Source organism: Nomascus leucogenys, chromosome 22a (assembly GCF_006542625.1).
Source record: "Nomascus leucogenys isolate Asia chromosome 22a, Asia_NLE_v1, whole genome shotgun sequence".
Classification (NCBI taxonomy): domain Eukaryota; kingdom Metazoa; phylum Chordata; class Mammalia; order Primates; family Hylobatidae; genus Nomascus; species Nomascus leucogenys.
Genome location: NC_044402.1, coordinates 56192984 through 56216656, shown reverse-complemented (window position 1 = coordinate 56216656; position 23673 = coordinate 56192984). Strand labels below are relative to the sequence as shown.

General features: G+C 43.8%; 1 protein-coding gene across 17 annotated transcripts in view; it reads left to right on the top strand.

Moving 5' to 3' along the window:
- The first annotated feature begins 11751 nt into the window (after positions 1-11751).
- TCP11 (t-complex 11) overlaps positions 11752-23673 on the top strand; it is a 29023-nt gene continuing 17101 nt past the window's right edge. For 2 of the 17 annotated variants that reach the window (XM_030802999.1, XM_030802995.1), the window contains exon 1: positions 11806-11940. Coding sequence is in view for 11 of the 17 variants with exons in the window: in XM_012503226.2 (XP_012358680.2) it covers positions 12286-12409; positions 22559-22670 (236 nt within the window). In the remaining 6 variants the exon portion in view is untranslated. Of the gene's footprint in view, positions 11941-12271; positions 12410-12928; positions 13135-22558; positions 22671-23673 lie in introns of those variants that run through there. The other 15 variants (XM_030802991.1, XM_030802990.1, XM_030802987.1 and 12 more) reach the window with 15 other exon arrangements.

Here is a 23673-nt window from a genome sequence, read left to right as displayed (position 1 = left end):
CTGAAACTTTCATACACTGCTGGTGGAAATATAAAATTGTACACCCACTTTGGAGAAATGTTTGACAGTTTCTTACAAAATTAAACACCATTTCATCCAGTAATCCTACTCCTGGATATTTACCCAAGATAAACTAAGATACATGTCCACAAAAAGATATACTAGGATGTTTATAGGAGTTTTATTCATAATAGTAAAAGACTAGAAATAGCCCAAAGTCCATCAACAGATAAGAGGACAAATAAACTGTGATATATTCATACAATGGACTTCTACTCAGCAATTAAAAGGAACAAACTACTGATAGATGCCATGGCATGGATAAATCACATAGACATGCTGAGTCATAGAAGTCAGACACAAAAGACTACTATTATGAACTGATTGTGTCCCTGGCAAAATTCGTAAGTTGAAATCCTTTCCTACAATGTGACTGTATTTGGAGATGGGGCCTTTAAAGAGGTAATTAAAGTTAAATGAAGTCAAAGGGCCAATAAGTCAAATCCAATAGGGACCTATTGAATTGGGGCTCTAACCCAATAGGACTAGTGTCCTTATAAAAAGAGGAAGAGACACCAAGGATGTGTGTATCCTGAGAAAAGGCCATGTGAGGACACAGCCAGAAGACAGCCATCTGCAAGCCAAAGAGAGAGGCCTCAGGAGAAACCAAACCTGCCGACATCTTCATCTTGGACTTCCAGTCTTTAAAACTGTAAAAAATAAATTTCCATTGCTTAAGCCACCCAGTCTGTGGTATTTTTTGGCAGCTCTACCTGCCAAATACAACTACATATTGTACAATTCTGTTTATATGAAGTTTTAGAACAGGTAAAGCAGATCAGTGGTTGCTTGGGCCCTGGGATAAGGAGACAGATACTGACTGCAAACGGGGACAAGGAAACCTTTGGAGATGATGGAAATATTCTGTTTGACTGTGGTGGTGGCTGCATGGATATATGTATTTGTAAAACTCATCAAAATGTACACTTAAAATTGGCACATTTATGAAAATTATACCTCAATAAAGTTGATTTTAAAAGAAAATATTTCTCTGGAATGTGGATGTCTGAAATTCAGAAAAAGAAACAAGATATTTGGTAAAAAGCATATACAAACTATGGAATGGAATGTAAGGGAGTTGTGAAGTCTGCCAGTGCTTCATAACTTTCATTCTGCAATTTTGAATGTTTAGAGAGGTGCATTCCCAGCAAACAAGGCTTTGCATAGTCTCACTCCTAAGTCCAAAGTGGGATGCAGATGGAGCTCTATATGCTAAAGGCCCCTGGAATCATAACCGTGTATTTCCTAAACTTTATTCATCACAACAGCCAACATTAAACATTAATCAACTAGTACAAAAATTGTATGTTCTTTAAAAAAAAAAAAAAAGCTGGGCTCGGTGGCTCATGCCTGTAATCCCAGCACTTTGGGAGGCAGAGGCGGGCGGATCACGAGGTCAAGAGATCGAGACCATTCTGGCTAACACGGTGAAACTCCGTCTCTACTAAAAATACAAAATTAGCCGGGCGTGGTGGCCGGCGCCTGTAGTCCCAGCTACTCGGGAGGCTGAGGCAGGAGAATGGCGTGAACCCGGGAGGCGGAGCTTGCAGTGAGCGGAGATTGTGCCACTGCACTCCAGCCTGGGCGACAGAGCAAGACTCCGTCTCAAAAAAAAAAAAGCTGAATACAAAATCTTGTGTCTTTCTTACCAACTCTCCATTTCTATCATCAACTGACGCTGAAGTTTTATTTAGCTGGATCCTTCTGGGTGTCCTGTTCTCCGACTTGAACCGGGCGTGGCATCAGAGCCCCTCTGGGATGCTTGACTTACAGTAACCAAAGATTCTCATTATGGCACTAGAGAGTGTCTGCCCTAGTTAGGATAACTACTTTCTAACACTGCAGCTCATGTTTCTTTTCTTACTATAGAGTAGAAAAGAGAGATGTGGATTAGATTATTTTAAGGTGTTTTCCAGCTATCCCCATCCCCGCCCCGCCCCGCCCCGCCCCACTGGGAGCTTATATTAGGTTCATTCATGACTTCACTCGTTCATCATTCAGCTATATGATAAGGTATGTCTCCGTGCCCAGCTATGTATAAGGGCTGGGGGTGCAGCAGTGGAGACGGACAGGGTGTGTACCCTCATGGTGCTCACATTCCAGCGCGGGTGGGGAGCGGCAAGCATCCCAAAACAAGCCAGCTTCAACAAGAATGTACTGGTTGGATGTTGGGGAATCTCGGGCAGGAGGGTGGGCTTCAGGGGCTCTCTGCCTCTCCACGCTTAGTGAAGCTGGTAGTCAGGCGGCCTCCCACTCCAGCAGGACAAAGTCTGGAGCAGGAAGGATTCTCACTTTCCAAAAAACGCCTGATGAAGTACAAAGAGGAGGGACTTTGCCGGAAGCCGCTATAGCTGACCTCTCCTTGTGCCTCGTTGGCCTGACTTGTGTCACGTGCTTTTACTTGAACCAATCACTGTAAAGGAGACAGGACCTGTGGACCAATCAAGCTTCTCCATGGAACTGGGTGTGGTGGGAATCAGCTGGGCGTGCCTCGGGGGACCAAAAATTAGCTACTGCTTATTCTAGTTGGCTTAAATTAACTCGAAGGTGCACGTAATAAACTTAAACAGTAGTTCAAGACAGCTGATAACGCTTTAACAACTTCCAGAAGTACTGACTTCAAATATTGGCGTTAACTGCAAACCAGGGAGTATCTTAACACGAAACAAATCAGGAATGTCAAGAGGTTTCACTTCATGTCTGTTATGAGAGGCGGTCAGGAAACGCTGCTTTCGGGAGGCAAATCTTGAGCTGTCTCTGGAAGCACACAGCTTGGCTTTGAGTTCCCAGCCCTGAGATTTCCCGCTGGTTAAGTCCCTTAAGTTCTGGAAGCTTCAGTTTCCTCTCCTGTTAAATGGGCACTATAATAGCTTTTATGTAGGATTTGTAAGATGACTAAATGAGATACTATACGTGAAGTCCTTTTAGTACAGTGCCTAGCATATAATGAGTGTTTAATATATTTTGGGTGTTATTATTATTTAACTTGTGCAGAGTCATCCCAATTGCCAACATCACTAGATAGAAGTGGATAGTTCTCTGTTTCTGACCCACACCTTCATCTTCTCAGAATCTGATTTTAGGTCGCAGTTGATCAAGTATAGGAGTACTTTATTACAGGTATTTGTCAAGATTCTATCCACTAGTATTTCTTTTCTCCCATGCTTCTCCACCGCTGTAGCTTCAGAAGGTGATAGAAAAGTCAGGTTAAGGGTTCTGAAGTCAGACTCCCTGGGTTCAAGCCCCTGGCTTACCACTTACTCACTCTATGGCCTTGGGGGGATATTTAAGTTCTCCTCATCTGTAAAGTGGTGTAAAAACAACATATTTGTCATAGGGTTGTTGTGTGTATGGCAGGAACATGTCTACATGAAGGGCTCCCCAAGATCCTGGCATTATGGTAAGCACTTGATACATGTCTCTTGTATTATTACCATTTCATTTATCAACCATGACTCCTGTCTCTATTCCTGTTGTCAGTCCCAATCCCTCTTCTTAACTCCAGGTGCTTATTTCCAGATGCCTGCTGAACAATTCCTCATAAAGATCCAGCCAAAACTTAATTCTCAATCTATCCTAAAATACACCTAAAAAACACCCATCCACTCTCCTCATTCCCCAAATCTCCTCCTCCTCCTTACAACCATTCTTTCCATTAAGGTCAGCACCTATGGGAAACAAAAGGCTTTGTTCCCTGTTTTAAGAGTTCCAGACATTAGAAAGCCTTGCTCCCCCACCCCCGCACCCCCAGATTCTCAGAGTTGCAGGGCACTTCCACTCAACATAAGGGAAATGAGGCCAGAGCTGTGACGTGACTTGCCTAGGGTCACTAGCAAGTGGGAAGCAGAAGAAATCCATGCCTCCTGTCTTCAAGGTGACTATCCTTCCACCATCCCATGGTTTGCAGTTTCTCTGAGCCATTGAATCACCCTGCCATGGTTGTCCTAAGGGCCCCCTCAGCAGGCTCACAGTCCGGGAAGTTGGGGAGGGGCGACTGGGGGTGCCCAAGTAGTTCTTGAAGCAACCAAAAATCAGATTTTTCATAAGCTGAATCTCTTGTTTATCCTGAGTTGTGTGAGGGTGGGGGAGACGGGGGAGGTTAGCTCCTTTGAGAGTTTCCAAGCATTACGAGCAAAGTAAAACCCAAACTGAAGGATATGAGTCATTCTGAGTGTGCCTCTGTTGGCCACAAATGGGTACAAGAGATGTAAGTTCTGCAGAGGTTGTGAGTGGCTTAGCCAGTGTTTTTCAATGAGAAATTCCACAGCATGGAATTTGAGGGTGCCCAAGGCAGCTCTCTATGCCTCTTACTGCAATCCCATCTCTGTTAGCCCTGACAGATCTCAGGTGAGTAACTCTGCAACTGATTGGTGCTAAACGGGGGGGCCACATAGGCTTCAGACACCAAAACAGCCATCTAGCTCATCGCGTTGCACTTCCTCAGACTATTGAAGTCACAAAATTCCTGCCATTCCTGAGCTTGTAACAGAGACTCAGACCCAGTGACCTCCTTTTGTTCCCGTTGGGGACTGCAGCCCCTCTGCAAGTTTAAACTGTTCAAATGAGCTCCAGCTTCATCTTAGAGACGCTATCGGTGAAGGAAAGGGGAGTGGAGAGGCGGCACTGGGAAGGACTTACAAGGTGAAAAAGGATGGCCACGACTTTCCCCGTTCCCCCGCCACACCGTTGTGGGAAGAAAAAAAGTCCCAGAGAAAAACTGGAGTATAAAACTGTTCTCTCTTTATGGAGACAGAAAATAAAATAGAGGTTACCAGGGTCTGGAGGGAGCAAGGGACGGGGAATTATTGTTTAATGGTTACAGAGTTTTTGTTGGGGACAATGAAAATGTTTTGGGTATAGATAGTGGTGATGATTACATACCATTGTGAATTTATTTAATGCCACTGAATTGTACACACTTACAAATGGTTAACATGATAAATATTATGCCATGTACTTGGCCACACACAAAAAAAACTACAATAATGTCCTAAACACCCTCCCCCCACATTTCTTTTGAGATGGACTTCTAATAGGCTGGCCCTCAAATCTGTGAGGCTGGGTTCTTTGTCAGGAGATCATTATACTTTGCTTTAAGCTGGTGGTTCTAAAGAATTACGGATGACACAAATGACTGAAACTGATTTATTTCTCAAGTGTTTGAGGTTCCTTCATCCCTACCCAATAATATCTAGTCAGGAAAAGCTTGTCTTAAACAAAGTCAGAAAAATAAAAGAAAATGCACAAGCCGTCATCTAAAGTGGACCCTGGTTTAAGAAAATCTCAGATTTGGAAAACAAATTGGAGACTGATGATTTGCCTTATGAAAGATTGCTTCCCTTAACAAAAGAGTTTACTCAAAAGTTCTTTAAGAAGAGAGCCCCCGGTGCATTTAATGATATTATTGGATTAAAAAAATCATCTGGACTATTGAAGGGCACTGCACTGTAAATATATGAATACATTGTATTGTGTTGTAAGAGTGGGAATAAAAGAGTCAGGATTCTTTGACAAATGGAGCATTTTGTCCCGAAGTAACACAAAGAGAGAGCAAGATGAGTTTTCTTGGCTTAAAATCCTGGCAGCTTTCTGGAAAGGCTTTGGAAGTTTATGTGATTTATTTAAGACCAGCTAAGCCCAAGGCCTGTGACACATCCATTTTGAGAAAGGGCCTGTGCCAAATTTAGGGTCAAAGTTCTAACGCTGCTCATGCTAACCCCCATCACCTGCCCATTTAATCATAAAGGTTCTCAGACGTGAGCTCAACTCTGTCCTGCAATGGCAGAAAAATATATCTGTTGCCAGAAAGTGGATTCTCCAGTGATGAAGAATGATCCTTATTTATGTCTGCATAGGTACATTCTGGGGCCCATAAAGGTTTAATTGTCCCTCTAACTAGTTTTTTAAAAAACCCACAAAGAGGCTGCCAGCTTTCCCCAGAGTTTAAAACCAACTGAATGTGGTTCTGTGGAAACTGCTTTAAGTGTGTAACTCGCGCCGTGTCCTGGGGCACAAGGCGTGATTGTTTTGGGGACTCAAAAGATGCAGCTCTTAGGAGGACTTTTAAAGTCAGTTTTTGTGGCTTTCGGCTGCTGCTGACCCTGGGTTACTCTGCAGAGAGAGAGAGAGAAACTACTTCATCTAGGAGCCAGGCTCTAAGTTACTCCCATGGTGCCACTGCCCCCTGCTGCCACCTTCTGATTGGGGTGGGAGGCACTCCAGTGTCACAGGGCCTCAAAAGTCCTTTTCTCTCAGACATTGTCTTTGCTGGTTTAAAAGGCTCTCTCAGGAAGCTAAGGACAGAGGAGACACAGAAAGAGAGAAAACATGTCTATATGTTTATGAGATAAAAAGAGAAAGACCCTGGTAACCGAGACTGGATCCAGAGAGAGACACTTTGCTTGACCTCTTGGGTGTGTGAGGGGAGCAGTGGCCCATTCTCTGTCACTCCCCTTATAATGCAGTCTCCCCTGTTCATTCATTCCATAATTATTGATTGGACACCTATTATGTCCCAGGCACAGCAGTGAATAAAATGCACACAGTCCCTGCTCCCAGAAAGGTTAGTCTCATGGGAGAGTCACATTTCAATAAAGGTTAAGTATGCCAACAAACATATGATTACAAAATGTGATGAGTGCTATGGAGAAAACATGCAGGGTGTTGAGAGAAGCTAATGGAGGGCCATGGAAGTTCCTCTGAGGAAGTTAGGCCTTGTAAGCTAGTTCTGAAGGATGAGAGTCAGGAGGGTGACAGGGGCTTTTAGAGCAGGGAGAAGCATGCTAGGTGGAAGGAACAGCATATGCAAAGACCCTGAGGTCGGAAGAGCAGAGCCTGTGAGGTGTTGCTAACGGAGTGAGATGTGGCTAGAAAAGGAGGCAGTAAACATTGCTCCCAGAATCTTCTTTGTCTTCCGCTTTGAGCCTCCTCCCTTAGAGATTTGTAATGGTTTTCCCATCCATCACACTTCACATTCAGCTTCAAAGGACCACCTCCAGACTGCCCCCAGATTCCCTCAACCCTTCTCCTACTCTTGGGTTCTGTGGAGAAAACACATTTGTCAAAAGACTAAAGCAAATAGTTTTGACGTGCGGTTCTGTATCATAAGGGAGGCTATAATGAAGTCAGTCCGAGTTTACATGACTCCAAATGGTTCCATTTAAAGTCCCACCCTGTATTTATGTGTCCCTACCACTTTAGTTGACTGTTTATCTTCCAGTATACTCGACTGTACTTGCATCTTGGCCTTTATTTAACTTCAATCCCTTACTTTCTCCATTCCATGCCCTATCATTTACATTTTTCTTTAGGAAATGTAAATATTTATTTACAGTATTAGCTTTTATTCTTGCATACCTCTATACATTACAGAGTAAACAGATGGTGATATGGGTTCTAGTCCTGAATTTTCCATAAACTGGTGGTGACCTTAGCCAAGTCATTTAACCTCACTGAGCCTAAAATGTTTCTTTGAAAAGTGGGGGGTTTTTCATTTTTGTTTTTAGTTAGCAGATTTGTATCCAGGATTCCTCTTAAATTCTGTGATTCTGTACCTCTTACAGCCACCTCCAGGTATGTCGCTTGTATCTTTGTCTTTATACGCCCCTCTTTCAGAATGTCTTTGTGGATAGGACTGACTTTCTACATAATGTGCTTTTGTGGGGTAGTGTACACAGAATAGTATTTCATAATGAGAACAGATCATCTACTGGGCTTGAGTTAAAGCTCTCATATGTGAGAACATGGTTGAGGAATAGGAAAATTTTAGTTGCAGGCCTGAAATTACCATGAACTGCTTCTCAAACTGGGTTGTAGGCACCCACAGGGATATACAGAGGTGTACCAACAAGTATAGGAAGCCCTTCCTCCTGGAACAAGAATTCTATTCAAAGATTTGAGGGAGGGGCCAGGTGCAGTGGCTCACGCCTGTAATTCCAGCACTTTGGGAAGCCGAGGTGGGCAGATTGCTTGAGCTCAGGAGTTTGAGACCAGCCTGGACAACATGATGAAACCCCGTCTCAACAAAAAATGCAAAAATTAACAGGGTGTGGTGGCACACACCTGTAGTCCCAGCTACTTGAAGGACTGAGGCAGGAGGATTGCTTGAACCCAGAAGGTCGAGGCTGCAGTGAACCGAGATTGTTCCACTGCACTCCAGCCTGGGGGACAAAGTGAGCCCCTATCTCAAAAAAAAAATTGTGGAAGGGAAATAGACTTTAGTATTAAAACAAATGGATATATTATGAATAGAAAAGTCATACAACATCTTGGTAGAAAAAAGGAACCCTGGGCTGGACAACTTTGGTCATACTTCAGTGTAAGAGGAAACGGCTTCTCTTCTGTTCTTGGGTTGCTTGGAAATACTTGCATTATGGGTCATTTGAGGTATGTGCACTTTAATAGGGCAAAGATGTGAAGTTATCCAGGAGGGGGCATTCCTGCTAAATAATGGACATATGTAGAAACTTCAGTTTCACCCATTAGAAGAGTTTAAAGAGGGTCCTGAGGTTGAGGGAGAGCCAGGCCTAACATAAGCCAAAGACCAAATGAGTTAGAGAATTTTTTTTGTTTTTTACAGGGTCTTGCTGTGTTGCCACAGCAAAGACCAGGGTCTTTGCTGGTCTCAAACTCCTGGCGTCAAGTGATCCCCACCCGCCTTCGCTTCCAAGAGCGGTTTTTTTAGACAGAGTCTTGCTCAGCTGCCCAGGCTGGAGTGCAGTGGCACGATCTCAGCTCACTGAAACCTCTGCCTCCTGGGTTTAAGTGATTCTTCTGCCTCAGCCTCCTGAGTAGCTTGGATTACAGGCGCCCGCCACCATGCCCAGCTAATTCTTGTATTTTAACAGAGACGGGGTTTCACCATGTTGGCCAGGCTGGTCTTGAACTCCTGACCTCAGGTGACCTGCCCGTCTCGGCCTCCCAAAGTGCTAGGATTACAGGCGTGAGCCACTGAGCCCGTCTGAGTTAGAGTATCTTACTGAGGACCCTGGCTAAAGGCCAGGCTTGAACTGACCCAAACACCAGCAAGATCTTTCACCCTTTCTCAGTCCTCAGGTAGCACTTCTTGTTCATAGTCCCGGCCCTGGTACTTACCATGACATTATATGTTATATTTTATTGTGTACATAATAGATACCAGAGTCAAGGAGGTGGTGTGAATTAAGAAAAAGTATCTGATCAAGATTCAAGACCTTGCTTACTGTGTGACTTTTGGTTACTCTCTGAAACCTCTTTGATCCCCAGCTTGTTCAACTTTCAAACAGTCCAATATAACACCTGCCTTGCCTACTGAATGAGATTGTGTGCAGAGCATATAGATCTGCGATGTAAAAGCATTCTGTAAATTATTACACAGAAATCAGTTATTAACTAAGACCCCAAAGGGAAGAAGTGCATATCTCTTACTTGATCTTTCTACTCCCCTCAACCTCTAACTTTTGCTTGGTTGGTTCTGATGACTATTAATGATAAAGATCATGAAATGCTGTACCTGGGCTGACCCTGGGAAAACTAATTTTGTCTTTCTCTGCTACCTCCTTTCCCTTCTCTTCTAGCTTCGGTCCCCTCCCCACTCTCCACCCTCCCCCCCCCCCCACACTACCATGTGCTCCTGGACTGCTATTTCTTCCCACTGACCCTCCCAGACAATTTGAATATTAAGAGAATACTTAAATAGACAATTTAACATATATGAAAGAATTGTTAGAGGAATTTCAGACATCAGTAGGGAGTTTTACAGCAATGCAATTTTTGTGGGGGAAACGAACTGGTGTTATTCTGGAAACTTTCTCCCAGAAGTAAAAATGCCAAATGGAATTCTCGATTTGCATTTTTAAAGAGAAATCAATAACCCAGCCTAAATATGTCCCTATGTAGTAAGGAAGCATCATATTTCATTGAACTCTTTGCTGAAGTCATCATGCAACTTCCTCCCACTTCTGGTGGTTTTAGGGTGAAGGCTGGCCTGCTTCACAGTTGGCATCCCTAAGGGAAACAGCAGGAGAGGGCGAGGAGGAGGAAGGGGTGGGTTTGGTATGGATGTGTCTGAGATGCTCTGGATAAACATTAACTTGGCTAGGCCACTCCCCTGGCATATGCCTGGGCCTCAAGGTGGAATGGACTTCTTTTAAGCACAAATGCTCTTGGGCATCTTTATAATTTACCCCTCCAAACCCAAGAATTGTGCAAGAAACATCCACACTCCACACTAACAAGGCAAAGGTTGTTTTTGTTTTTTGATTTTGTTTTGTTTTGTTTTGTTTGAGACGGAGTTTCGCTTTTGTTGCCCAGTCTGGAGTGCAATGGCGTGATCTCGGGTCACCACAACCTCTGCCTCCCAGGTTTAAGTGGTTCTCCTGCCGCAGCCTCCTGAGTAGCTAAGATTACAGGCATGAGCCACCACGCCCAGCTAATTTTGTATTTTTAGTAGAGACGGGTTTTCTCCATGTTGGTCAGGCTGGTCTCAAGCTCCGACCTCAGGTGATCCACCCGCCTCGGCCTCCCAAAGCCCTGGGATTACAGGCTCGAGCCACCGCGCCTGGCCTTGTTTTGTTTTTTTGAGACAGAGTCTCGCTCTGTTGCCCAGGCTGGAGTGCAGTGGCACAATCTCAGCTCACTGCAACCACGGCCTCCCAGATTCAAGAGATTCTCCTGCCTCGGCCTCCCGAGTCGCTGGGATTACAGGCGTCTGCAACCAGGCCCAGCTAATTTTTTGTCGTTTTTAGTAGAGATGGGGTGTCGCCATGTTGGCCAGGCTGGTCTCGAACTCCTTGACCTCAGGTGATGCACCTGCCTTGGCCTCCCAAAATGCTAGGATTACAAGTGTGAGCCACTGAGCCCGGCCAAGGCAAAGTTAAGAACTCATTCCAGGCAGAGTTTCTTTCTTTCTTTTTTTTTTTTGGAGACAGAGTCTCGCTCTGTCGCCCAGGCTGGAGTGCAGTGGCGCGATCTCGCTCACTGCAAACTGTGCCTCCCGGGTTCAAGCAATTCTCTGCCTCTGCCTCCCGAATAGCTGGGAATGCAGGCGCCCGCCACCACGCCCAGCTATATTTTGTATTTTTAGTAGAGTCGGGGTTTCACCATGTTGGCCAGACTGGACTTGAACTCTTGACAGGAGATCCGTTGGACTCAGGTGTCAGCCACCGCGCCCGGATTCTTACCGTAATATTTTCATCTTTTGTTTTGTTTTGTTACTGTACACTTTTATGGTAAGAAGTCATGACAAGGTAATAAAGAGGGACGGGAGCAGATGAAGAGGAAACGCTTCCTTTCTAGTTTCTCAGGCGGGGGCACTCCAGGTCTTCACAACACTGCAAGGGCGACAGAGTAGACTTAGAGTCAAGAAAGGCAAGGGCTAGAGCCCAGGAGGCGGAGGGCGACCACGGGCGGAGACCCCAGTGGGCAGAGCCTGGCCCTAGCCCTGGCGGCTCCTCTGCTTCTCCCACATGTGAGGAAAGAGTGCGGCCCCTGCGCCCCTGCGGCGGTTGCGGAGGACACGCTGTGAAACAACCCTCCTGGGTGTGGCTCGGCTTCTCGGCTGTCCGAACAGCCTGAAGAAAAGCCCCATGCATGCTCTGGCCTCGTCTCAGCAGTTCCAGCCATCCTTCTCGAGAGGCGGGAGCTGACCGGCATTAACCGGCCGCACCGAGCCGCTCGAGGCCTGGTTGGCTTCGAGCTCAGGAGGGACGCACGAGCCTGCCGCTTCCGGCCAAGGGCGCCCCGTTGCCCCGGCGACCGCGGCGGTTTGTTCTCAGACCCTGGCCTCTCCCACCGCGCGCCGCCCCACCCCGCCGCTCCGCCGCGGTGGTACGGTCCAGGCCGCCAGGCCGCGAGGGCCCCCGAGCGGACGCCAGTGGACGACCCGCGGCGCGGGAGGAGGAGGTGAGGAGGAGGTGACGGCCTGGGAGCCGGAGGCGGGCCTGGGGCGGCGTTTCGGGCGAGGGGGGCACCTCGCCGCGAAGGAAGGGGCCTTCCCACGCGGCCCGCCCTGCGCCGGGCTTCTGTGGCCTTAGTTTCCTCGTTGCCGCCCAACGCTCCACTTCTGTCTCACTCTCGACTTCGGTTCCTCCACGCTCCTTTGCCTGTGTCTGCCCCTCAGCACCCCCAAGACCCTGAGGCTGCTACCCCCCTTCCCGCCGCCCCCAGGGACCCCCTTGGCAACTGGGGAGGCCCCTTCCCCGACGCCAACAACACGCCTTTTTCCCTCACCCAGATACCATCAGCAAAATGCCAGACGTCGAGGAGAGTGTGCCCCCGAAGGACCCTGGCGACTCAGAGGGCAGGTCCTGTAAGCCTGAAACCTCAGGACCCCCCCAGGAAGACAAGAGCGGCCCCGAGGACCCCCCTCCTTGTAGGTCCAGCTCGGCAGTCCCTGTGGCCCCCTATGGGGTGCTTAGTGTGGGGGGTCCGCAGGCCCCCCATCCCCCAAGTTTCTCTCTTCACTATCCCTCTCTTGTTTGTCCTTCTCCGTTTCTCCCCCACCTGCCTTTACTTACAGGTCCGAGGGCAGAGGTCTTCAAAGAGTTTTTGGTTCTAGAGAAAGAAGTGACCCAAGCGTGATTACTTGAATCTGACAAGATTTGAGACTGAGTCCGTTCAAAGCCCTCCTTTGTATTGTATTTTGAATATGTAGGGGGGATTGGCAGATAGATCTGGGATTGATTTTAAAGAACCCAGATGATCCCAGACGGGAATTGGGTTTTTTCAGCGCTTTACTGACTCAAGAAATAGTAGTGTCCCGGGCCCAGTCTCTAGCTTGGTTCTGTAATGGATGTTCTTTTGTGTTCTTATTGGGGAACAAGGTCTTCTCCGCGCTTCGTGGTAGGTCCAATCTCTCTGGGACTCATGCTGTATTTCTCTTAATCTCCAGAGAACGTAAGTAGTCATCAAACTGAAGAGCCGTCCGCGTGCAACAACTCGAGATAAAATTCTTGACTATTGAAATGCGAAAAATTAGATTGAGGCTTTGCGGCTGAATTAGATTGGTTTCTCTTGTGGCCACATGGGGTCGCTGCTGGTTAACCGAATGGCACCAAAAGGCATATTGGGGGCATTTTCAACAGCTGTGAACCTGATGTAGGATGAAAAGTCCATTTTTTTGTACATACAATATAAGTTTTTAAGGTGTCTATTTAAATGAGTCCATATATAAAACAACTCTCAGTAAAATGAATAATCAAATTCCTTTTTAAAAAATTGGAAATTTTGTGTATTAGGTTGACTTGGTTGTTACATTACTTGAAAATGTCTTTGTCCTTGGGATCTGGATTTTAAAAATCTATTTCGGTTAAATTTTATCTCTAATTTCTCTTTGAGCTCTCCTCATTCCTGAATTTTAGAGCTGTTTTGGAATTGCTTAGTGCTTTGTAACTTTTGAGCTTATCAAGGCAGGCTATGAACTTTGATTTGTTGTAGTTGGAAAGTGTTTCTGTGTATATTTCCCTCTGTCCCTCAATAAGCTGCTGTAGTTCAATCCCCTTCTGAAGATTTTCTCTTAGCTCTCATTTAGCATTAGTGAATTAGCAGTGAGTCTGTTTACATATTTGATTATGTTTTGCCATTTTGGCTGGAACTAAAGACTTAAGAGAGGCTGCAGAAATAAAGGGAACCTCAAGCATCCACTTAAGGTCCGGTTCACCTTCATGTTTACCTAAGCAGGGACTCAGTGGATTTTTGGTAAAGGTCTACAATCCCCTTAACTTTTTATTTTTAAATATCCTAAGTCTGCTGGAAAGTAAAAAATAATACAGTGAATGCCCACAGTGTTAATATTCTGCCATATTGCTTTTTCTGTCCCTGCATTTCCCCCTCCTGCCTTTTAAAATTACAACGTCATGACTTCTTTTAATTTTTGTTGTTGTTGATGGGTTTTTTTGTTTGTTTTTTGAGACGGAGTCGCTGTCACCCAGGCTGGAGTGCAACGGTGTGATCTCGGCTCACTGCAACCTCCACCTCCTGGGTTCAAGCGATTCTCCTGCCTCAGCCTCCGGAGTAGCCGGGATTATAAGCATGTGCCACCATGCCCAGCTAATTTTTGTATTTTTAGGAGAGACGGTGTTTCACCATGTCGGCCAGGCCGGTCTCGAACTCCTGACCTCAGGTGATCCGCCTGCCTCAGCCTCCCAAAGTTCTGGGATTATAGGCAAGATCCACAGCACCTGGCCTTGACTTCTTTTAATTTTTAAATTTTTGAGAGTACACAGTAGGTATGTATATTTATCAGGTATAAGGGATATTTCGATACAGGCATATAATGTGTAATAATCACATCAGGGTAAATGCGGTGTACATCATCTCAAGGATTTATCCTTTGTGTTACAAACAATCCAATTACACTCTTTTAGTTATTTTAAAATGTGCAACTAAATTATTGTTGACTACAGTCATTCTGTTCTCTCAAATACTAGATCTTATTCATTCTATTTTTTGTACCCATTAATCACCTGTGCTTCCCTGCAACTCCCCAGCCCCCCACCCAACTACCCTTCCCAGCCTCTGGTTATCTATCATTCTATTCTCTATCTACATGAGTTCAATTGTTTTAATTTTTAGCTCCCACAAATAAGTGAGAACATGTGAAGTTTGTCTTTCTGTGCCTGGCTTAATTCACTTAACATAATGACCTCCCGTTCCATCTGTGTTGTTGCAGATAACAGGATCTCGTGTTGTTTTTTTGTTTTTGGCTGAATAGCACTCCATCGTGTATATCTACCATTTGTCTGTTGATGGACACAGGTTGCTTCCAAATCTCGGCTGTCATAAATAGTGCTGAAATAAACATGGGAGTGCAGATATCTCTTTGATAGATTGATTTCCTTTCTTTTGGGTACATACCCAACAGTGGGATTGCTGGATCATATGGTAGCTCTATTTTTAGGTTTTTGAGGAACCTCCAAACTATTCTCCATAGTGGTTGTACTAATTTATATTCCCACCAGTAGTGTACGAGGTTCCCTTTCCTCCACGTCCTCACCAGCATTTGTTATTGCCTGAGTTTTGGATAAAAGCCATTTTATCTGGGGTGAGATACAAAGTCATGACTTTACCTCTAAATATTTCATCATGTATCTAAGAACAGGGGCATTCTCCTATGTAAATTTTCTACAGTAACCTTATTTTTCCTTCTTACATTTTTGAATATTTTTACTATAGAAAAATTACACATTTATGAAATAGAGTGACTAATACAGTGAACCCCCATTTATCCATCATCCAGCTTCAACAATGATCAACTCGTGGCCAATCTTTGTTCATCTACATCTCCTCCACATCTTGGAGCCAAATAATTTTCTGTGAAAAATCATGATGCTTCATCAAAAGAGAGTGATAAAATATGATTTATTGTATACAGCTTCATTTTATACACCAAGTAATCATTGTAACTACCATATATACCTATTATGTGTGAATGCTATCAGCTGTACTCTAGGTCTGCACTAAAAACTTAGAACAGTGGTTGCCAAATGCCCATGCTGGTCTGTGACAAAATTCTTAGCAGTATTTAGTGAAATGAAATCATAAAGATATTGTAATGAGTTTTCCTAAAGTTAATTCGATGTAAGAGACTGCTGTTTATTTTGACAATATTTCCTTTCTGTTTTTTTTCGGAGGTTAAGGTATCTTTTCTTTGATGAAATGATGATTTTGTTGGTGGTAGATGGATTTTTATTTGCTTATTTCACTGTCCATACTAGGCAAAACAAAAAGTTGGCAAGTCGTTTTCAGTTGCTTAAAATATTTTCAGAAATTTTATTAGTCTGTGAATTCCTAAAATCTGATAACTACTGCTTTAGAAGACCAAATGACTTTGGCACTATTCAGGAACATCTGAGTATTATCTATAGGGAGAGTTTAGCTTTCTTTTTTTTTTTTTAATTTTTAAATTTTTAAATTTTTTTATTTTTATTATTATACTTTAGGTTTTAGGGTACATGTGCACAATACGCAGGTTTGTTACATATGCATCCATGTGCCATGTTGATTTCCTGCACCCACCAACTCGTCATTTAGCATTAGGTATATCTCCTAGTGCTGTCCCTCCCCGCTCCCCCAACCCCACAACAGTCCCCGGAGTGTGATGTTCCTCTTCCTGTGTCCATGAGTTCTCATTGTTCAATTCCCACCTATGAGTGAGAACATGCGGTGTTTGGTTTTTTGTCCTTGCGATAGTTTACTGAGAATGATGTTTTCCAATTTCATCCATGTCCCTACAAAGGACATGAACTCATCATTTTTTATGGCTGCATAGTATTCCATGGTGTATATGTGCCACATTTTCTTAATCCAGTCTATCATTGTTGGACATTTGGGTTGGTTCCAACTCTTTGCTATTGTGAATAGTGCCGCAATAAACATACGTGTGCATATGTCTTTATAGCAACATGATTTATAGTCCTTTGGGTATATACCCAGTAATGGGATGGCTGGGTCAAATGGTATTTCTAGTTCTAGATCCCTGAGGAATCACCACACTGACTTCCACAATGGTTGAACTAGTTTACAGTCCCACCAACAGTGTAAAAGTGTTCCTATTTCTCCACATCCTCTCCAGCACCTGTTGTTTCCTGATTTTTTAATGATGGCCATTCTAACTGGTGTGAGATGGTATCTCACTGTGGTTTTGATTTGCATTTCTCTGATGGCCAGTGATGATGAGCATTTCTTCATGTGTTTTTTGGCTGCATAAATGTCTTCTTTTGAGAAGTGTCTGTTCATGTCCTTTGCCCACTTTTTGATGGGGTTGTTTGTTTTTTTCTTGTAAATTTGTTTGAGTTCATTGTAGATTCTGGATATTAGCCCTTTGTCAGATGAGTAGGTTGCAAAAATTTTCTCCCATGTTGTAGGTTGCCTGTTCACTCTGATGTTTCTTTTGCTGTGCAGAAGCTCTTTAGTTTAATGAGATCCCATTTGTCAATTTTGGCTTTTGTTGCCATTGCTTTTGGTGTTTTAGACATGAAGTCCTTGCCCACGTCTATGTCCTGAATGGTATTGCCTAGGTTTTCCTGTAGGATTTTAATGGTTTTAGGTCTAACATTTAAGTCTTTAATCCATCTTGAATTAATTTTTGTACAAGGTGTAAGGAAGGGATCCAGTTTTAGCTTTCTACATATGGCTAGCCAGTTTTCCCAGCACCATTTATTAAATAGGGAATCCTTTCCCCATTTCTTGTTTTTGTCAGGTTTGTCAAAGATCAGATAGTTGTAGATATGCGGCGTCATTTCTGAGGGCTCTGTTCTGTTCCATTGATCTATGTTAGGCGAACGTGATAACCACTACAGTACGGAAACCTGTTCCATTGATCTATGTCTCTGTTGTGGTACCAGTACCATGCTGTTTTGGTTACTGTAGCCTTGTAGTATAGTTTGAAGTCAGGTAGCGTGATGCCTCCAGCTTTGTTCTTTTGGCTTAGGATTGACTTGGCGATGCGGGCTCTTTTTTGGTTCCATATGAACTTTAAAGTAGTTTTTTCCAATTCTGTGAAGAAAGTCATTGGTAGCTTGATGGGGATGGCATTGAATCTATAAATTACCTTGGGCAGTATGGCCATTTTCACAATATTGATTCTTCCAACCCATGAGCATGGAATGTTCTTCCATTTGTTTGTATCCTCTTTTATTTCATTGAGCAGTGGTTTGTAGTTCTCCTTGAAGAGGTCCTTCACATCCCTCGTAAGTTGGATTCCTAGGTATTTTATTCTCTTTGAAGCAATTGTGAATGGGAGTTCACTCATGATTTGGCTCTCTGTTTGTCTGTGATTGGTGTACAAGAATACTTGTGATTTTTGTACATTGATTTTGTATCCTGAGACTTTGCTGAAGTTGCTAATCAGCTTAAGGAGATTTTGGGCTGAGACAGTGGGGTTTTCTAGATATACAATCATGTCATCTGCAAACAGGGACAATTTGACTTCCTCTTTTCCTAATTGAATACCCTTTATTTCCTTCTCCTGCCTGATTGCTCTGGCCAGAACTTCCAGCACTATGTTGAATAGGAGCGGTGAGAGAGGGCATCCCTGTCTTGTGCCAGTTTTCAGAGGGAATGCTTCCAGTTTTTGCCCATTCAGTATGATATTGGCTGTGGGTTTGTCATAGATAGCTCTTATTATTTTGAGATACGTCCCATCAATACCTAATTTATTGAGAGTTTTTAGCATGAAGGGTTGTTGGATTTTGTCAAAGGCTTTTTCTGCATCTATTGAGATAATCATGTGGTTTTTGTCTTTGGTTCTGTTTATATGCTGGATTACATTTATTGATTTGCGTATGTTGAACCAGCCTTGCATGCCAGGGATGAAGCCCACTTGATTATGGTGGATAAGCTTTTTGATGTGCTGCTGGATTCGGTGTGCCAGTATTTTATTGAGGATTTTTGCATCAATGTTCATCAAGGATATTGGTCTGAAATTCTCTTTTTTGGTTATGTCTCTGCCAGGTTTTGGTATCAGGACGATGCTGGCTTCATAAAATGTGTTAGGGAGGATTCCCTCTTTTTCTATCAATTGGAATAGTTTCAGAAGGAATGGTACCAGTTCCTCCTTGTACCTCTGGTAGAATTCGGCTGTGAATCCATCAGGTCCTGGACTCTTTTTGGTTGGTAAGCTATTGATTATTGCCACAATTTCAGAACCTGTTATTGGTCTGTTCAGAGATTCAACTTCTTCCTGGTTTAGTCTTGGGAGGGTGTATTTGTCAAGGAATTTATCCATTTCTTCTAGATTTTCTAGTTTATTTGCATAGAGGTGTTTATAATATTCTCTGATGGTAGATTGTATTTCTGTGGGATCAGTGGTGATATCCCCTTTTTCATTTTTTATTGCATCTATTTGATTCTTCTCTCCTTTCTTCTTTATTAGTCTTGCCAGTGGTCTATCAATTTTGTTGATCTTTTCAAAAAACCAGCTCCTGGATTCATTAATTTTTTGAAGGGTTTTTTGTGTCTCTATTTCCTTCAGTTCTGCTCTGATTTTAGTTATTTCTAGCCTTCTGCTAGCTTTTGAATGTGTTTGCTCTTGCTTTTCTAGTTCTTTTAATTGTGATGTTAGGGTGTCAATTTTAGATGTTTCCTGCTTGCTCTTGTGGGCATTTAGTGCTATAAATTTCCCTCTACACACTGCTTTGAACATGTCCCAGAGATTCTGGTATGTTGTGTCTTTGTTCTCGTTGGTTTCAAAGAACATCTTTATTTCTGCCTTCATTTAATTATGTACCCAATAGTCATTCAGGAGCAGGTTGTTCAGTTTCCATGTAGTTGAGCGGTTTTGAGTGAGTTTCTTAATCCTGAGTTCTAGTTTGATTGCACTGTGGTCTGAGAGACAGTTCGTTATAATTTCTGTTCTTTTACATTTGCTGAGGAGAGCTTTACTTCCAACTATGTGGTCAATTTTGGAATAGGTGTGGTGTGGTGCTGCAAAAAATGTATATTCTGTTGATTTGGGGTGGGGAGTTCTGTAGATGTCTATTAGGTCCACTTTGTGCAGAGCTGAGTTCAATTCCTGGATATCCTTGTTAACTTCCTGTCTTGTTGATCTGTCTAATGTTGACAGTGGGGTGTTAAAATCTCCCATTATTATTGTGTGGGAGTTTAAGTCCCTTTGTAGGTCACTCAGGACTTGCTTTATGAATCTGGGTGCTCCTGTGTTGGGTGCATATATATTTAGGATAGTTAGCTCTTCTTGTTGAATTGATCCCTTTACCATTATGTAATGGCCTTCTTTGTCTCTTTCGATCTTTGTTGGTTTAAAGTCTATTTTATCAGAGACTAGGATTGCAAGCCCTGCCTTTTTTTGTTTTCCATTTGCTTGATAGATCTTCCTCCATCCCTTTATTTTGAGTCTATGTGTGTCTCTGCACGTGAGATGGGTTTCCTGAATACAGCACACTGATGGGTCCTGACTCCTTATCCAGTTTGCCAGTCTGTGTCTTTTAATTGGAGCATTTAGCCCATTTACATTTAACGTTAATATTGTTATGTGTGAATCTGATCCTGTCATTATGATGTTAGTTGGTTATTTTGCTCGTTAGTTGATGCAGTTTCTTCCTAGCCTCGATGGTCTTTACAATTTGGCATGTTTTTGCAGTGGCTGGTACCGGTTGTTCCTTTCCATGTTTAGTGCTTCCTTCAGGAGCTCTTTTAGGGCAGGCCTGGTGGTGACAAAATCACTCAGCATTTGCTTGTCTGTAAAGTATTTTATTTCTCCTTCACTTATGAAGCTTGGTTTGGCTGGATATGAAATTCTGGGTTGAAAATTCTTTTCTTTAAGAATGTTGAATATCGGCCCCCACTCTCTTCTGGCTTGTAGAGTTTCTGCCGAGAGATCAGCTGTTAGTCTGATGGGCTTCCCTTTGTGGGTAACCCGACCTTTCTCTCTGGCTGCCCTTAACATTTTTTCCTTCATTTCAACTTTGGTGAATCTGACAATTATGTGTCTTGGAGTTGCTCTTCTCAAGGAGTATCTTTGTGGCATTCTCTGTATTTCCTGAATCTGAATGTTGGCCTGCCTTGCTAGATTGGGGAAGTTCTCCTGGATAATATCTTGCAGAGTGTTTTCCAACTTGGTTCCATTCTCCTCGTTATTTTCAGGTACACCAATCAGACGTAGGTTTGGTCTTTTCACATAGTCCCAAATTTCTTGGAGGCTTTGTTCATTTCTTTTTATTCTTTTTTCTCTAAACTTCCCTTCTCACTTCATTTCATTCATTTCATCTTCCATCAGCGATACCCTTTCTTCCAGTTGATCGCATCTGCTACTGAAGCTTCTGCAATCTTTGCGTAGTTCTCGAAACTTGGCTTTCAGCTCCATCAGCTCCTTTAAGCCCTTCTCTCCATTGGTTATTCTAGTTATCCATTCTTCTAATTTTTTTTCAAAGTTTTTAACTTTTTTGCTATTGTTTTGAATTTCCTCCCGTAGCTCAGAGTAGTTTGATCATCTGAAGCCTTCTTCTCTCAACTCGTCAAAGTCATCCTCCATCCAGCTTTGTTCCGTTGCTGGTGAGGAACTGCGTTCCTTTGGAGGAGGAGAGGTGCTCTGCTTTTTAGAGTTTCCAGTTTTTCTGCTCTGTTTTTTCCCCATCTTTGTGGTTTTATCTACTTTTGGTCTTTGATGATGGTGATGTACAGATGGGTTTTTGGTGTGGATGTCCTGTTTGTTAGTTTTCCTTCTACCAGACAGGACCCTCAGCTGCAGGTCTGTTGGAGTTTACTAGAGGTCTACTCCAGACCCTGTTTGGCTGGGTGTCAGCAGCGGTGGCTGCAGAACAGTGGATTTTCGTGAGACCACAAATTCAGCTGTCTGATAGTTCCTCTGGAAGTTTTGTCTCAGAGGAGTACCTGGCCGAGTGAGGTGTCAGTCTGTCCCTACTGGGGGGGTGCCTCCCAGTTAGGCTGCTCAGGGGTGAGGGACCCACTTTAGGAGGCAGTCTGTCCGTTCTCAGATCTCCAGCTGCGTGCTGGGAGAACCACTACTCTCTTCAAAGCTGTCAGTCAGACAGGGACATTTAAGTCTGTGGAGGTTCCTGCTGAGTTTTTGTTTGTCTGTGCCCTGCCCCCAGAGGTGGAGCCTACAGAGGCAGGCAGGCCTCCTTGAGCTGTGGTGGGCTCCACCCAGTTCGAGCTTCCTGGCTGCTTTGTTTACCTAAGCAAGCCTGGGCAATGGCGGGCACCCCTCCCCCAGCCTCGCTGCCGCCTTGCAGCTTGATCTCAGACTGCTGTGCTAGCAATCAGCGAGACTCCGTGGGCATAGGACCCTCTGAGCCAGGTGCAGGACACAATCTCCTAGTGTGCTGTTTTCCAGGCCTGTTGGAAAAGTGCAGTATTAGGGTGGGACTGACCCGATATTCCAGGTGCTGTCTGTTACCCCTTTCTTTGACTAGGAAAGGGAACTCCCTGACCCCTTGCGCTTCCCGAGTGAGGCAATGCCTCGCCCTGCTTCGGCTCGCGCACAGTGCGCTTCACCGACTCTCCTGCACCCACTGTTTGGCACTCCCTAGTGAGATGAAACCGATACCTCAAACAGAAATGCAGAAATCACCCGTCTTCTGTGTTGCTCAGGCTGGGAGCTGTAGACCGGAGCTGTTCCTATTCGGCCATCTTGGCTCCCCGAGAGTTTAGCTTTCATCATGTATAGCATCAGAGGCAGGAAAAGGAGTGTGGAACCTTAATGCTTAGATAAATGTTTATTTTTGCAAATTTCAAATTATTGTTTCTTTGCTGCTATAAATACGATTTTACTTTTTAAGAGAAAAGTTTTTCATCTGTTTCACTTCCTGCTTTTTTTATAAACTAGCTATTTGTCCTACCTTCCCCCAGTGTTAGACTACTATTCTGAAAGTTTCTAGCACTGTTGTGGGGCATAGCGTGCAGAAAACATAAATCACTAGAATAGTTGGGTGAGTCTGTGTAAGATCAGTTTGATTAATCTAAATTTGAGGCCCACTAGATTGAGTGAATCTCTGAATAAAATAGAAATTCAGACTTGCATGGGCTCATTGTTGTCCACCATCAGTTCTTTCTGTCACAGGTCTGACAGAAACCGTTAATGAAGTTTCCAAGCTGAGCAACAAGATTGGGATGAATTGTGATTACTACATGGAAGAGAAGGTTTTACCTCCAAGCAGGTATAGACTCTTCTTCTTTCTTCATGTTGCTCATCCTGGCTTAGGCACTTAGCACTGATGGCTTCAGATCAGACTTGAAGCATTTTTATTTAATGATACAATCAGTATTTAAACTTGAGAGGTCTCAACAACTTAAACAGAAGAGTACTAAGCTGTAATTATTAGTACCAAAGAAGTTCAAGAAGCAAATGCTACTTAGCCAACAAATAAACCAAAGCAACACTTGTTGGAATAAATAGGGTGGATTTCAGATCTCTGACAAACTTGGAGGAAGCAGCCTGTAGTACTTATCTGTTGCTGTTTAACAAATTACCCCAAAATTTAGCAGCTTAAAATAACATTTCATTTTTCTGTTTTGGTTGTTTTTATTTTTTTAAAGGCAGGGTCTCACTCTGTTACCTAGGCAGGTATGCAGTAGTGTGGTCATGGCTCACTGCAGGCTCCACCTCCTGGGTTCAAGTGATCCTCCTACCTCATTTTTCGATTTTTTTTTTTTTTTTTTTTAGAGATGGGATCTCACTGTGTTGCCCAGGGTTTTCTCGAACTCCTAGACTCAAGCAGCCCTCCCTCCTCAGCTTCCCAAAGTGCTGGGATTACAGACATGAGCTACGGTGCCCAGCAAAATAATATTCATTATGTCACAGTTTCTGTGGATGAGAGATATGAGCATAGTTTAACTCTATACCTCAGGCTTATAGTCTCTCATGGGTTGTAGTCAGTCTGCTGACTCTTGGCCAGAGGCTCCCTCAATTTGCCACGTGGATTTTACTACAGGGCAGCTCTAAACATGGCAGCTGGCTTTCCTCCAAGGGAGAGAACAACAGTGTGTGTGAGAGATGGTGCCCATGACAGAAGCCAGTCTTTTTGTTACCTAATCTCAGAAGTGACATCCCATTGTTTCTGCTACATTCTTTTTTTTTTTTTTTTTTTGATACGGAGTTTTGCTCTTGCCCAGGCTGGAGTGCAATGGTGCGATCTCGGCTCACTGCAACCTCTGCCTCCC